The following is an 11,567-nucleotide window of genomic DNA, read 5'->3' on the forward strand; positions in this document are numbered from 1 at the left end:
AGTGTGGGACCTACCATCCTTCAATGTAGGTGAAGAAATTATTGAGGAGTGATTGAGATGGTCGTCTAGGCCTCTAGGGTATGTAGCACTAGTGGATGTATTCTCTTTACTCTCATGTTAGATGGATAGAGAAAGCGAAGACCTTTCCTGTCAAGGTTGTGGGTCTCAGTCTTTAAGAGATGTCACTATTGGTATGTGTTTTTCCCCTATTTGTGAGCTCAGCTTCTACTTTAGACATTTGGATGGACGGTCTAGATTTATTATCGGTGAGGTGACGAATACGGGGAAGACTTTGGATCCACCTTCCACCTTTCCTTCTCTACATATATCTATGTTTAAGCTTAGAGTGAAACTACAACCGAGCTTTTAGTTTGGAGTTTGGAGATAAACTTGTTAAAAATATGAGGGGTTTACATGCGTATAGCATTGTTGGGGCGGTGTTGTTTGTGAGTGTGTATTGCTGCTTTTACGGGGCCCAAGCATGTTTAAAGGAAGAGAGAGAAGCTCTCTTACAACTGAAAGATTCCATCAACAAGCATAGTAATGCTACTTATTATGTCTTGGAAGATTGGGTTGGAGAGGATTGCTGTCAATGGCCGGCTATAATATGTTTTTCTTCTTCATCTCGCGTGATAGAAATCTTCCTTAACAGTGCAAGGGATTCTTCTTTAGGAGTGTGGTATCCTAATGCTACTCTGTTTGCCCAATTCAAAGAATTGGAGTCACTAGATTTGAGTGATAATCAGATTGGTGGATGGGTTGTGCTGGAAGGTAATACTCGTTTCCTCCAATTTTATAAAATCCTTCCTCAAATTGCATAAAACCCTCAATCTATTTTCTTAGGCAATTCAAAGATATTGATGGATGTTTAGCAAATCATGTTTTTCTTTTAGCTCAACAAAGACCTAAAATGGATTAATTGTCTATATATTTTTCTGGAATTCTCCAAAAGGAAAAAGAACAAAAACAACAATGCACAAATGGTAATTTGAAAACAGTGGTATCCAACAATCATTACCGGCATGAGGCCCATATATTTATTATTATTATTATTATTATAAAGGGGGAGGAAATATAGTCATCAACACCTCACTCTCTCATTGTCTCCTCCTTTTTGCAGGGTTCATTCATATGAAAAACTTAAAAGACATTGTATCTTCGGCACAATATGCTAAACCAAAGCAGCAGCCAATCCTTGTCAGGTATCAAGTCTAGATCGAATTTTGCGAACTCATACGCATTCAAAAATTCCAATAAATATTTAGTGGAGTAATAGTTGATAGAATCATATTCTAACGACATCCCTTGGATGGAAATTGAATCACGTTTATGATTTGTATGAAACATCTTGTCTTATTTTCTTCTTAGTTTTCTCATTTGTAAAAGGCTTGTTTTCACTATAATTTGCTCATTTCTTGCAGGATTATGTGGTTTGAAAAACCTACTATCTTTGAATCTTGGCGACAACAAATTTGAAGCACTTCCACCGTGTCTGCTAAGCAATCTTTCTGCATTGGAAGTGTTGTTTTTATATGGGAATTACCTGAAAGGAGACTTACCTGGTATTTTGCATTTTGCCATTTTTTTTAAACTACATTTTGCCATTTCATTTCTAGGTTTGTTGAAGCAGTGTGAAAAATCAAGGAGTAGATTTTTTCCATTTAGACTTAGTGATGTGGAACAGGTGAGTAAGTAATGGGTTTTAAGCTGAACAACTTTGATCTCTATAGACTGAGGTGTTTTAGGCAAAATTCAAGTTTAATTTTTAGAGAAACAACACACTCTATCTTGGAACATTGTTATGGATGAGGATTTATCAATAACAACTCAAAACCAATCGACTGAAAAGAAAAACTTAAAACAGAATGTGAACTCCAACTCATTAAAGAACATGTTTCTAATTTTCCCAGCCACAAATCACTTAGGGAAATCATCAGATTGGATCATTGTGCATGCAAAACTGATTTAGTAGGTGGAAGCTAATGGAGATTCCTTAATTTCTCTTCACACTTGTCATTTGAACATAGAGATAACATGAGAAGGGAAAGACCCTTGCAGATTCAAAGTTGACTTGAAAGAGAAATTTTACAAGCTTGGGACTGATTACATTCAAAGAAATTCAAGATAAAGGAGATGAAATGGAGCACCTTACTTGGAAGGAATCTCTCACTTCTCTTCCTCGGAGGAGGGAAGCCTTCTAGAAGTTGCTGCCATCTTGTGACTGCTCAAGCCAGCTGGCTTGCTAGAGTGGCATGCCACATGGCTTCTTGTAAGGCTCCCAATCATGTGGTCCCTTCATGCCCAAATGGACCCCCTTCTCTAAGCTCCCAATTGAGTGGCACATGGTGTGTTCTTGTGCTTTCAATGCAATCCCACTTCATCCTCTGCAAATACAATCAACTCTCCATCATCCTCTATGAACTGCTCCTTTGTATCTATGACGTCAGACTGACAATCCTCCCAAATCTCAACTTGTGTACCAAAATCCACACAAATCTCATTTTGTGTATCAAACTCCCCTGTTTCCACACAAGAATCTATCATCAACCTGCTCATGTACACACATCAATTGATGTAGATCGCCAATTTTAGATCAAATTGTCATGCTAGTCCCCAAAGGTAAGCAGAAAACTCTAAAGATATGATCTTTAATACTTGGATCTAAATGAAAAGCTTTCAACAGTAGTGATGAAGTTCGATCTACTCACTCTCCAGAAATGAGTTTTAGAATTCCGATCAGGCTAAGGCTTCGCTATCACTATATTCTTTGTGAAATTAATGCTCGTGAATCTCCATATTGCTGCTCAGATTGAACTCTCAGATTGAAGATTCTTCTAAACAAGGACTTTTGATTCTTTAGGATTCAGTCGTGTTTCAGTGATGGAATAATGCTAGTGCTTAAGAGGGAAGAAGAAGAGAAATTAGAAATCAAGAACACAACAAGAGAAGAAGAACCAAAATGGGAGCAATGCTCAACCCAATTGATATTCCATCAATTACATAAGTTTATCAACATTCAAAATCCTCTCTCAAGATGGTTTCTAACTCTTTAAATAAAATAAAACCAAAGAAAATTCGTCCAACTTCCTCCACAAGCTAACTTAGGAACTAACATAACATTAATTGCATTGGAACTCACTAACTATGACTGTTTTGGGAACCCACAAACACAATCTACTAAAACTGCCTTCACTTTCTAACCACTGGACAAATGTTTGAGCACAAATACATATTGGAAAGATCTCAAAGAAACCTACAACTTTCTAGTTTACCACTTTCCATGATTCTTCCATTTAATAGCCCAAAACTTGGTTGAAAATCGGTCAGAAGCTTTAATGCGAGAATGCACCTTGGAACTCCACCAAAGCCACCTAAGCATGACGTGGCTGCCATGTTGGCAGTGCATCATTATCTCCGGGTATCGCAGTCATAAATAAAATATAGCCTAGAGATATGGGTGCACGACTCCAAGCCTTGTGATAACATTCTGCAACCATAGTGCCCGTATCGCAGTCTTGTAGCATGGAACAAACTCTGCGTCCATACTAGTAGAAAAGATCTGACACTAATGCTTCATGTTTTCTATGAGATGAGATTTCCCTCCTTCCACATAAGTAGGAGGACATCCCCTAAAGTAGACTTCATTTAATCGAGGTATTCTATTTATAAGAGAAAATGTGCAGGTTAGCCTTTTGTGACTGATCCTTAAATAGAACATCGCTCAAACAAAGCTTCAAATGAGTCTTACGTTCAAGCCTAGGGTCATCATCATGTTATACATAGGGACAAGGGTGTAGAATCAAGATCATGGATCTGGTGAAAATGAGGAAAACCCATATGGTTCTATTCCCGCACCTAATGGACATCCCATTCACCCAATTAACTGCTATAAACAATCAAAGCTTTAGCGTCTGATAGGGAAAACCTTAACGAAGCCTAATAATACTCAAGTGCTAGTATCATTCAATCAAGTTTGGGCAAACAATAATGGGCTAGGTTTGTGTTCGCCAGTTAGTTAACGAAACAGATCACATCCACAGGGCACAAGTGGCGGGCCCAGGATGTGAGCCCAGGAAGTGATACGTCTTTGTGGATGCGAAGATTTGATAATGACTATTTACCTCGTAGACTATGAAAATATAATAATACAAAGTTAACCTTTTTTTTGGAAAGCTTAAAATGAGGGTTGGTTAAGATCCTAGTATCATGTCTCTTGGCAAAAGTAACAAATTTTCCTTCCTTCAATTGTCTATTCGGTTTGAGCTAAAACAACATACTTTTGTTGTAAGGTGGGGTCCATTTTTTGGTTATCCATGTCATTCAACTCATGCTCATATGTTGGTAGATGAGTAGATCAATGCTATTAAAAAGAACTTTATTCTTGGACAAATTATGCAAAAAAAGAAAAAGAAAAAGAAAAAGGGAGTTAAAGGGGAAGAAATGGAAAGCAGGTCCATTGGCCCACACATAATCAAAAACTACTATTGAGGCATTTTATGTTAAACTTCGTGGCTTTGATGCATGCAGGCATCATCATTGGGAAGTTCGTGGTCATGAGAGTCACACCTTTGATTGATCTAATCCGTTTTTTTCGTTAGCATTGCTTTGGATCTCTAAAAACCCAAGTGTCATTCCAAACGGACACTCCTAACATCTCACAATGTGTCTATCCAAAAGAAAACAAGGCCTAAGAACCACTTTCTTAGCATTTTTCTTATAAGTAATACAGAAATTTGATTTGTTTTCCTTTGCATTGAAAGGAATTTGGTTTTTGGTAATAAATGAAATGTGCTCATATTTTTGTCTTCGTCATTTTCTTATAGGTTTATGCAGCTTGAAGAGACTCCAGACTCTATCTCTCTGGGGAAACCAACTTGGTGATCGAAGTCTTCCACCATGTCTAGGAAACCTTTCGTCCCTAGAAGATTTATATTTATCATATAATAATCTTGGAAACCCAATTGGCATGTCAACAGGTACGGAGTGACAATAGTATTTTCTCATCCGAAATGATGATGGTTAAAGTAGTTTTTCTCTTCACTTTCGCTTATCTCATAATTTCAATGATAAATATTAGATATATTAATAAAAAGTTAACCTTTTTTCTTTTTTGGGGAAACCTTAAAATGAGGATTGATTGATCCATAGGCTAGTATCATGTCTCATGGCAAAATTAACAAATTTTCCTTCCTTCAATTTATAAAGTAACACAAATACCCATTAGATCAATTGTCTATTCGGTTTTAGCAAAAACAACATATTTTTGTTGTAAGGTGGGGTCCATTGTTTGGTTATCCAAGCCATTCAACTCATGCTCATATTCTGGTAGATCAATACTCAACTCAACTCAACTCAACTCAACAAAGCCTTTGTCCCAAACTAGTTGGGGTCGGCTAAATGAATCCTTTTAGAAAAAAATTCATGAAGGAGGTAAAAGGAATCTACCCAGCTCTAATCCTGGTTCTAGTTGGGTTCTTCTACATGGATCATTTTCTTTCATTCTATCCTATCCAAGGTCATGTTCTCTGTTTATGTTCCTTGCTTTCCTCACCGTTTCTACCCAAGTTGTTTTTGTCTACCCCTACCTCTTTTTACTCCATCAATTTGTCATGAGTCGCCTCTTCTCACCGGAGCATCCAAAGGCTTACGTTGGATCTGTCCAAACTATCTTAAGCTGGTAGATCAATGCCATGCAAAAAAGATTTTTTTTTCCTCGACAAATTAGGGAATAAAAGTGGAATAAATGGAAAGTGGGTCCATTGGTGCGGCGATCTAAGGAGAATCCAAGATCAAGGTCAAAATCCATTAGGCCAAAACCAAAAGATCTTGGGTTCGATGGAGATCCAAGAACAAGGTGAACCCCAAGGAATCAAAGATCAATCACGACAATCCTCAAAAAACACAATTATATGTAAAATCGATATTATAGCACTCAATATATGTGATATCCTCTTGTATGGTATTAGTTGCATGGTAAATATGGTAATCCGTAAAGTTAAAAGCTAATCAATACGTGTTCATGCCTTCTTTTGAAGGAACGGTACCATCACATTAATTAAAACATCTAATTACTTTGGCTTCTAGCCAACATCTTAACCATGATAAGTCATATGTGCCTTGAATTATATATATATATATATATATATATATATATATATATATATATATATTATATGCACATAGTTAGATGGAGCATGTGTTGCTAGGATATCTCACCATCTCACTTGATATCAATTGAATATCCCTAGCAAACATGTAATTGTAGCCCAAGGGTTGTTTCTCAATTATTCACCTCTCAAACCCTTGGTGACTCTGTATTGGACAGCCCTTTGGATTCATACTATGTATGAGTCTCTAACAAAGGGGGATGTATATAGTTAATATCTGTCCTTCTATCTTATCATATGTTGTTTGATATAGATGTTACATTACATATGATAATTACACTCATTTGGAGCCCCATTGCTCTATTTGTGTTGTAGTTGGGTCTTGTCTCATGCTTTCATTTTGAGATCGTTTCTCATTCATGACAAGTACGCTTAGCCTGAGCCTCAGTGTTACATATTTCTTAGGCTTTATACTTATCTTGTATGGCCTCATGATAGTTATCTCATTGTCATTGATAAGTTTCTATTCCTATGCCTTATCCTGCAAATCCTTGAAATTCCATTCAAAGGATCTTATCTCACTTGATCAATCTCTTTTCCTATGAATTCCTTCTCTTATCATGTACTTTTGAAGTTAAGTATATCACTCTCTATGATAAGATCCATTGGCTATGTACTCATTGTCACATCTATAGCCATTTTGTATTGTCATGCCTTGCCATAGGTTTCATCTAAGGCCAATGACAAATACTAAGGAGGAGAGCTTAATTGTTTTATTCTCATCTTTATATGAACTATTGTGATGTGCTCACAATGTTCATTGCCCCATTTGTTATGATAAAATGTAAATCTTATAAATTAAAAAAAAAAACTGCTTATCATGCACTGTACTTGATTCTTCTTCTTCAATCTCTATGATAAGCATTAGGTATGCTTAAATGTTATATCATCGTTATATTCATGGGCCATAGAAGTAGATTATAGTATTTTAACACCATTTACTTGTGCCCATTCACATACTAAATATAGGATTGTTTCATACTGTCACATTGTATCTCTATGTTTGAGTGTTCTTATAATGCATATTCCACCTTCATCTCATACTCATGATAAGTAGATTGGGGGAGTAATCTTGGCACTATTGTTTTGAACTTTAACTATTAAAACCTTCATTTTTGCTGCTGCCAAAAGGGGGAGAATTTTTAGAATTAATTAGGCAGTCCATAGTTTATATGCACCACTTGCTTTACATTTATATATTACACTTGTACATATAGTGAGGGGGAGCTATGCTCTAGGGTTATATCATTTAATGCTTATTTGTCTATTCTTTTGATATCTTCTTCATCCCTAATCAATTTGGTTAGCCATCATAAAAAAAGGGGGAGAATGTAAGCCCAAGCATTCCCATGGGTTCAATCATTCACCTTTACCTTCTTGTTTTGATGCTAGCACACCAAAATTGATTGGTCTTTATGGACTAATGTGTTGTCTTTGAGTGTTGTGTCTTAGACACGAACTTGACATGTCATATCACCATTACACAACTCAACACAACACATGGCTTGTGGATCAATGAACAATGGACCAAAGAGCTTGCACATACAGTGGAGACATCATCCTTGGAAGATGTTCAAATCAAAGAGCTCAAGTTGAAGATCCCACAAGCATGCCTAGCACATTCCAGTAGAAGCTTGGAGTTGAACAAGCATTAGTGACACCTCATGTACCTCTCAATATGCTTTGAAGAACGGAGGAAGTCACAAGAACCAAATCAAGTTGAAGAAGTTCACTCCCAAGTCAAAGATGTCCAAAAAACTGCGGAGGAGCCAAGCAATCCAAGAAGACTAAAGGGTATACACTTTAGATTGTATTTGGAGTCCTCTTGTTATTTGTATTTGCACTTTCAAAAAGGGTTTTCAAAATGGTTTCATTAAAACATATTTGATATCTTTAGAAACCATCAACACTCCCCAAAATATGTTTGAAAACCTTGGACAAAAGCCCAAAGACCATGGACCAAGTCCCTGAAATTTTATAATTAAAACTGAGATTTCAAAGCAGGATCGGTCGACGGGGGTTCCCTGGGCGACCGCGGTAAGGTGGCTGGAATTCCAGCACCTGCCGAATTTTAGCGGGCCGGTTGACCGGGACCTCCCGGGCGACTGCGGATATGTTTCTGTCGATCAAAAACAAATCCATCATGGACGGACCAGTCGACCGCCATTGGGTCGGGCGACCACGGATAGGAACCTGGATAAAAATAAAAAAATCCAAGTTGCTCACCTGTGGGACCCGATCCCACGAGAGGGGAGTGGCGAGCCGCCTCCCTCTCTCCTGGTCTCTTGTACCCACGCAGTTGGTGCGTGCCTTTTATTATTCATTTAAATCGTACTTTCCGTGAACTTGGGATCACTAAAGCAATCTGAACTTCACGCAAAAGAGAATGACAGAGTCGCCAAACTGTGGGACCCGATCCCGCGAGAGGGGTGGCGCGACCCGCCTCCCTCTCTCTTGGTCTCTCGTACCCACGCGATTAGCGTGTGTCTTTTATTATTGATTTAATTTGTCCTTTCCGTGAACTTGGGATCACTAAAGCAATCCGAACTTCACACAAAAGAGAATGACAGATTCGCCACCTAGATAAGAGATCTAAGACCCGTAAATGACCAGAAATCTAGATTCGCTACCTGATTACGAGAATGGAAGGTATGGGGAATTACCACCACAAGCACCATTCTTGCCCGATAATCCGGTCTTCAATTCCAAAAGTTAACCCTCTTGAATTTCTTTTAAATGGCTCATTTAACTCTTTATTAATATGCGAACTATGTGACATGCATCATAAAATCTAATCTCAATGTGTTCCCTAATGTGTATCTTGATTTTCTTAATTTATTTGGATTCAATCTAAGTGAATGCTCTTCTAAAATTCTAATTTGAGGAAAATTCTATATATTTTATTAATTTAGTTAAGAATTTAGAAAAAACTAATATACAAAACCCCACCATTTGTGGTGGGCCGACTCGTGCTTATTTTGCCTTTCAAAGCATCCGAAGCTGCCTACATATCCAAGCCTCATGGAATCAGAGTCGATCGTAATTCGGTGACCTAAACTAAGCTACTTGCCTAAGACATCTAGGACACCAATCTAGACTGGAAGGACTGTTTCAACAGTTTAAGAGAGATTGTTTAGTTCAATTTGAGTAGCTTTTATTATCTGACGACTTCATCTAAGATGCTATATGGTCATATCTAAGTGCAAGACATCCCTTAGACTAATGCAGGTGAACCTACATCCTATGTAACTAGGTTTGTCCTATAGGGAAAAATGGGTAACTAGTGTAACTAGATCTATGACTCAATTACTAATAATAACAATCGGTCGTGATGAGGCTGAACTCCCTAACTCTAGGACACCCTACGGCATAGAACACGACATGACATAATTGTTCCTAAAGGGGGTTCTAAAGGTTCCTACGATGGAGACCGCAATCCAACGGTTCCGAAAGACATGAGGTAAATTGATTCAATTTGTTGAAGTTAATGATTTTCAATTCCTTAAAGGTTTCCGACTCCTAAAATATAAGGAATACCAATGGCTTTAATATTGACAAGTTTCCGCCTTGAGTTACATCCATGGAAGGGAATCGTGCTTTCAACCCTTAAATAATTTAGCACGTAAGTTATAATATGTTATTGCCTGGCATATTTCTCAGGATTTTCGTGGACAATGGACCTCGGAACCAATAACATACTATAATTTAAATGCGAAAATCATCGAGGATTGATCGCAATTAGGATACGATTATGAATGCAATCTTGGTGGTTAAACTATCCTACCCAGGCCATTTTACAAAGGAAATCTATGACCCCTACGGTTTCTGTTTTAACGGCTTAAGGAATGAATACCTGATATAAAATTAAAGTTTTCTGAAAGTTTTCATGATGTTTATGATTAATTGCGATTTTTAAGAGATTTTATCAATTTCAAACCAAGTGGATGATTTTACAAAGAAATTCATTGCAAACAAATTCTAAATCACTTGAAAATTTTAAAGTAACATGATATGAATGAATATAGCTTACTGGGAAAATTTCATGGATTTTATATTAATTTTCTATTAATTTCTAATTTAATAATAATGAAACCAGATTGTTACAATTACAAAGAAACCCTTAGTAATCGAGCTCTAAATCATTTAAAATTTTTACAGTAATAAGGTATGAATGAATATAATCTACTGTGAAAATTTCATGAATTTGGAATACGATTTACTATCAATTTCCGATTTCTAAAGATTCAGGTCAGATTATAGATTTACACAGTAACCCCTAGCAAACAAATTCCCAATATGTTTCAATTTTTACAGTAATATGATATTTGTATTATATGACTACTGTAAAAGTTTCAAGGATTTTAATTACGATTTGATATTAATAAAAAAAACCTCAAAAAATCTGGTTGTTCTGAAAGAAAACATCAAAAGCATACCTAAAAGAATTCTAAAATCATGAAAAATTTAAGGCAGGATCATATCAGTACCAAATTATTTTACGACAAAATTTCATTAATTTTAGAAATTATTTGGTATATTTTCCATTTTTCTTCTTGAAAAATATGTCTTTTAAGAGTTTTCTATTTTTTAAACATGATTTTTGATAAAATTATGACTTTGAAAGATGTTCTCTAACATTGTTCTGATATGACGAACACAAAAAAATTATAATATTCTAAGAAACACATCATCCTAAGTTTTCCAATTTCCTAATATTTAAGCCATTAATTTAAATTAAATTTCAAACTTCATTGAAATTCTAGAAATGCTTAGGTCCAACGTCCGATCCGATCCGATAATTCTTTTAGACTAACTAAATAGATTCTCTTATTAAATTTTGAGACGAATCGGACTTCAAAAACACTCATGTAAAACATAATTATGAGCCTACCACCACAATATTAAATTAAACACATATATTTCTATTGCATGCCGAAAATAATGCAAAAATATACTAAAAAAATACACAAATATCTGAGAATAGAATACCTACCTTTGATGATGATCCGTTCAATAATGAGTGAAGGAATTTGATTCCTTTATTGATATTGAGTTCCAATTCGAGACAGTAAGTGAAATTTCGAAAATCAAGTCTCGGCCAATTCTAGAAAGGAGAGGACTCATTTATTCTGACAAATTAATGATGGTGGCTGATAGGTTCGACCACTTGGGGGAGAGATAATGGTGTTGTTATGGGATCTATTGGATTTTTATGAATGAAGGGCACATGGATGTGATCATGATAGTAGATACATAGAGACATGGCATCATGATATAGAGGTGAGAGTGTTTAAAAGCAGGGGAGGAAAGAGAGAGAGGTCGAGAGAGAGGTGTGTGAGATAAAAAAAAATCATCCAAATCTTCTTCTTTTTTTTCTTCCTCCCTTTGGGTCGAGCCAGA

At 36.4% G+C, this 11,567-nt stretch overlaps 1 protein-coding gene and 1 long non-coding RNA gene across 2 annotated transcripts; one reads left to right on the forward strand and one right to left on the reverse strand.

Moving 5' to 3' along the window:
- Positions 1–401: 401 nt before the first annotated feature.
- On the forward strand, positions 402–1,745 carry LOC143850277 (receptor-like protein 9a). The gene is made up of 4 exons (XM_077359536.1): positions 402–771; positions 1,422–1,562; positions 1,617–1,684; positions 1,731–1,745. Exons 1-4 carry the CDS (start codon positions 402–404, stop codon positions 1,743–1,745), a joined length of 594 nt encoding a protein of 197 aa, XP_077215651.1.
- Positions 1,746–2,031: 286 nt separating this feature from the next.
- LOC143851979 (uncharacterized) lies at positions 2,032–11,567 on the reverse strand. Its single transcript, XR_013236577.1, has 3 exons — positions 11,161–11,567; positions 2,709–2,897; positions 2,032–2,548 (listed from the first exon to the last, which is right to left on the reverse strand). It is a non-coding gene; the product is annotated as an uncharacterized LOC143851979 (long non-coding RNA).

Source organism: Tasmannia lanceolata, unplaced genomic scaffold (assembly GCF_043159265.1).
Source record: "Tasmannia lanceolata isolate RefF3 unplaced genomic scaffold, GAP_Taslan_0.1 ptg000018l, whole genome shotgun sequence".
Taxonomy (NCBI): Eukaryota; Viridiplantae; Streptophyta; class Magnoliopsida; order Canellales; family Winteraceae; genus Tasmannia; species Tasmannia lanceolata.

Excerpts from the sequence above, each read along its gene's own strand:
- LOC143850277 (XM_077359536.1), top strand. The coding sequence starts at position 402 with ATGAGGGGTTTACATGCGTATAGCATTGTTGGGGCGGTGTTGTTTGTG. Across the intron at positions 772-1,421 it reads TGGATGGGTTGTGCTGGAAG|GATTATGTGGTTTGAAAAAC; the intron begins GTAATACTCGTT and ends CATTTCTTGCAG. Across the intron at positions 1,563-1,616 it reads CCTGAAAGGAGACTTACCTG|GTTTGTTGAAGCAGTGTGAA; the intron begins GTATTTTGCATT and ends TTTCATTTCTAG.